This window comes from Zingiber officinale, chromosome 2B (assembly GCF_018446385.1).
Source record: "Zingiber officinale cultivar Zhangliang chromosome 2B, Zo_v1.1, whole genome shotgun sequence".
Taxonomy (NCBI): Eukaryota; Viridiplantae; Streptophyta; class Magnoliopsida; order Zingiberales; family Zingiberaceae; genus Zingiber; species Zingiber officinale.
Genome location: NC_055989.1, coordinates 68,906,627 through 68,911,351, shown reverse-complemented (window position 1 = coordinate 68,911,351; position 4,725 = coordinate 68,906,627). Strand labels below are relative to the sequence as shown.

Here is a 4,725-nt window from a genome sequence, read left to right as displayed (position 1 = left end):
CGTTAGTGTTTTTTGAGAACTAATAATTGAATTTCATCAATAACCTTTGGAGGGATCAAAGCAAGCAAACTTATTGATCTCCTACACAATGGGGGTCAAAAACAAAACCCTAAACCTAAATTCCAGCTCAAAGTAGGCAGAAGCTTCAATTGCTCGGTAGGTCACTATTACATTGGCATCATGGTTAGGCAATGTGAGACCTTTGCAGTGGATTGAGACCAATTGGTGAGATTGGGGTCAAGGAGCATGTGTGCATGAGTGAGTTAGAGAATTGAGCTCGCGCTCCACGAGTGTAGTGCACTCATAAAACACTAAAAGAAGTAATAAGAAAATTAGGGTTCAAATTCTAAATGGGACGGATATTTTAGAGATATGATTATAAGTGTGCATAAGTTATACCATCAGATGAACAATAAGAGAATTAGTGTTCAAATTTCAAATGAAATTAATATTTTAGAGATTGGATTTGTGCATAAATTTTACTCTTAATTTAAAAAACAGGGAAAATCTTGAAATTTGGATAAACAATAATTTGGATAAATAATAATAATAAATAAATAAAAATTGAGCTCAGTGAGCCAAAAATGGTAAGGGAGACTCTGAACTTCGCAACGGCTGTCCTCGCTGGCAGCGGAGGGCCCCACTAACAGAGGAGGCTCTCTGCTCTGCGACGAGCGAGAGAGCGAGCTCCGTGGCTATAAATAGGCGGCCACGGCCAGGGAGAGACGTCAACAGCGTCAACAGAGTCTTTGAAGAAGAGAGGAGAAGGAGAAAGAGAAAGTGAAAGAGAAATGGCTTCCGGTGGCGACCGCAACAACGATCTTGAGCAGACCAACGAGAGCGCCGGGAGGAGGAAGGAGCGGATGTACCGCCACACCCCGCAGCAGATTCAAGAGCTCGAGGCGTACGCTTCCTCTTAATTTCTCTAGCTCTGTTTTCTCTGTTTCTCTCCGGCGACGCCGCCGCCGCCGATCACTCTCGATTTGGGTTGCTCTGTTGCAGGACGTTCGCGATGCACCCGCACCCCGACGACAAGCAGCGGGCGAGACTCAGCCGCGAGCTGGGACTCGACTCGCGGCAGATCAAGTTCTGGTTCCAGAACCGGAGGACTCTGATGAAGGCAAGTTACTTACCTTCCTAGTTCCTTTTTTTTCTTTTCCTTTTCTCTCCCCCGCCGCCCTTCGCCTCCTCGCCCCAACCCAAGGTCCGACCTTGGGTCGCCGGAGTCGTCGAAGGCGGCGGCTTGGTCGCCAAGGCGATCTCCTTCCCCGCCGTACGTGCTTGCAGGCCCACAACGAGAAGTCGGACAACTGCACGCTGCGGGCGGACAACGACCGGATCCGGAGCGAGAACGTCAAGATGAAGGAGCGACTGAGAAAGACTTTGTGCAACACCTGCTGCCAGAACAACCCCGCCGGCGCCAACCCCTATTTCGACGAGCAGAAGCTGCGCATGGAGAACGCCCGCCTGAAGGAAGAGGTAAAATACTTATTAATAAATAATAAATTACCTTTTCTTTCATAAGATTTGCACCTCTGTTATTGTTTATTATTGTTGTTATTTTCTCTTCCATAATTTCCATATTTATGTTGCATTTTTGATACATAGTCCACTATTTTAACGATTTTTCGATAGTTAAGGTTTTATCGATTCACTACGAATAAATACGCGATGATTTCATCTTTATTGTCGTTTGCTATAATGTTAGCCCTTATAGACTACATTTGTTTGTTGTTTGTTTTTATGTGAATAGCGGCAATATATACTCATTGTTTCATGTACAATATAATATTGCCTTTTAGATTATACGTTGTCATCTAGTGATTCGATGAAGGAGGGATTTAGTCGAACATATTACGATTCAAATAATGCGTTGCAGGTTGATCGTGTCGCGAATATTACATCCAAGTACTTTGGCAGGCCTAGCACTCATCACCTTCCCTTGCCTCAGCAAGACCCCATTTTGCAATCCGAAGACACCCTTGAGAACTTCATTACGCCTTCGGTCGTCGATCAAGACCTCCCCGGAAACAACCCCACTCTTGGAATTCCTTATCCGTTTCAACAAATTCTCGATCACGACAAACCCTTCTTGATGAACTTGGCCTCCAATGCCATGGAGGAAGTCATTCAACTACTGCAGAGCAACGAGCCATTCTGGATCAAATCGACAAGCGATGGTAGAGAAGTCCTTCAACTTCAAGCCTACCAAATGAGCTTTCCTAAGTCACACCAATCGGATTCGGCCACTCGAACGGAGGCTTCCCGGGACTCATCCATAGTGATGATGAGTGGCCGAATGCTGGTCGATGCGTTCATGAACTCGGTAAGCATTAGCCGCCTTAACGGAAAGAATAATCCTTCTCCGATCCTCTTACCGGCCCCCAATTGATTCGAATTCGATGTGTTGGCAGAACAAGTGGATGGAACTTTTCCCTACGATCGTTTCAAATGCAACTACTATTGATGTTGTCACTTTCAACGTGACCGGAAATACTATTGGATCGGTGATATTGGTAACGATCGTCTACAAGATTACGATACCTTATTCGTAAAAAAATAAGTATCTAACTCGAAAATTTTGCAGATGTATCAGGAGCTCCAAATTCTGTCACCACTTGTTCCTACTCGCGAACTGTTTGTACTCCGGTGCTCGAAACAAATTGAGCCAAATTCATGGGTCATAGTCGATGTTTCAGTCGATTATCTCCTAGGCAACAATGCTGATGCATTTGCAAAGAAGCTTCCTTCTGGGTGCCTGATTTCGGAAATGCAAAATGGATGCTCTAAGGTATCAATCGATATATATATAAAGGTTTCGAGAAATTTTCGAAAGAATGCCTTTAACTTGTTTAGTTTCAGGTAACATGGGTCGAGCACATGGAGATTCAAGAAAAGAACCCAATTCATACATTCCAAAACATAGTGACTACTGGAGTGGCATTCGAAGCGCGGCGATGGGTCTCGAGTCTTCGTCGGATGGCCGAGAGGAACACTCTCTTCATTTCAGCTGCAATTGCTGATGACTTGGGAGGAGGTAATGACTAATCTTGTTCGAGAATTGGTACCGACGCCAATGTCGATCTTAGTCCTAGATGAACAAGGTATGCCTTTTATTTGCGATCTGATTGATGATCCAATTGCGACAGTGATTCCCACTCCGGAAGCAAAGCAAAGTACGATGAAGCTCGCTCAGAGAATGGTAGAACGTTTCTGTGACGCCTTTAGTGGCTCCATCACGAACAAGTGGATCGTGCTGTCGGGCCCGAACGATGCACATCAAGTGTATTTCCACAAGACCAATTCCTTCGGCCTTAGTGGCCAAACCATCAGTGCGACGGCCTCAGTGTGGCTTCCATTTAACCCGGAAAGGCTTTTCGGCTTCCTGAAAGATGAACAAAATCGAAATCTGGTTTAAAACTATCTCAAGTTCATCTTAACCTGATACATATCCTTATCGAATTCACTCACTTGTTACGTAATTTCGACTTGTTTCAGTGGGAAGTTTCAGACGAGGAGGTCAAATTCCAAAGGCTAGCTCACTTCGTAAACGGATCGAATACTGGAAACTCCATTTCCCTCTTGAATGTAAGTCCTACACTAGTCTTGTGCCACTAAGTCATGTTAAGCATGCATCTATACATACTAGTCGATAACTCATTTGGAATTTGTGAACGATAGGAGATCAAATCTACAACAAACTTGCTGATGCTACAAGAGAGTTGCATCGATGCAACGGGCTCACTGATAGTCTTCTCTCCGCTGGAGCTGTCGACTATGGACAAGATCATGAGGGGGGAGGACATGTCGTTGGTGCAGGTGATGGTTTCTGGTTTCATGATAATACCCGACAACGGGTTCGCGGCCGCAGTTGGAGGGGCTGCATCCAGCTCCAGTGCTCCAGCCGCGCAGCCTATGGGCTCGCTGCTCACTTTGGGATTGCAAATTGAGGCTGCTGATCTGAGGAAGGAGTCGGTTTCTGCTATCAATACGAAGATCGGCTTAACAATGGAGAAGATCAAAGCTGTCATGGCTTCCTTCACCTGATCTCGTGCAATGAGATTTCTTCAAGGGGAATAAAACAGCCGATTGCTGTCAGATGAATAAATTTGGGCTGAGATTGTGATGATGATGCTCATGAACAGTCACTCTTTCTATGTTTTATTTGTGGTTGTTTGAATGCAATTTGCTTGATCTGTTTGAGGTTTATTTGTGATTCAGTTGATTGGTTTAGTCGAGTGGGTTGATTGTGATAGTTCATCGACGAGTTCGTCGAACTCGCTCAATCTAATCAACCAACTTGACCAATCCATTCGTGTGGCTTGTGGTCATACATCTGAGTCATAGATATAGTCTCTTACAATGTTATTTGTTGTTGTTTGAATGCAATTTGCTTGATTTGTTTGAAGTTTATCTATGATTCAGTTACCAATACATTATTTCACCTCTTGTTGCTGCGTAACTTGTGGTCATGGATTTGAATAGCACAAATAACTTCTTACAATGCAGCATATAAGACTATAATACTTCCAATGTAGTCTAATTATACTTGTAGATCATTTTCATATATTTTTAATATAGGATTTTGTTTGTAATTATTGAATCCAATAATCCCTCCTCAAATGAAGAACCACCCCCTCAAGCATATCTACTTGATGTCATATGATCCTTAACTCGCTAGGACTTTCCTATCCCTCGGTCCAACCGACCTACTAGGACTTCTTG

General features: G+C 43.9%; 1 protein-coding gene across 1 annotated transcript; it reads left to right on the top strand.

Annotated features, from left to right (window-relative positions):
* The first annotated feature begins 791 nt into the window (after nt 1–791).
* Nucleotides 792–4,047, top strand: LOC122048331 (homeobox-leucine zipper protein ROC8-like). Its single transcript, XM_042609916.1, has 10 exons — nt 792–904; nt 1,003–1,120; nt 1,288–1,479; nt 1,880–2,326; nt 2,415–2,516; nt 2,588–2,791; nt 2,863–3,037; nt 3,150–3,412; nt 3,499–3,588; nt 3,682–4,047. The coding sequence occupies exons 1-10, from the start codon at nt 792–794 to the stop codon at nt 4,045–4,047; spliced, it is 2,070 nt and encodes a 689-aa protein (XP_042465850.1).
* The last annotated feature ends 678 nt before the right edge of the window (nt 4,048–4,725 follow it).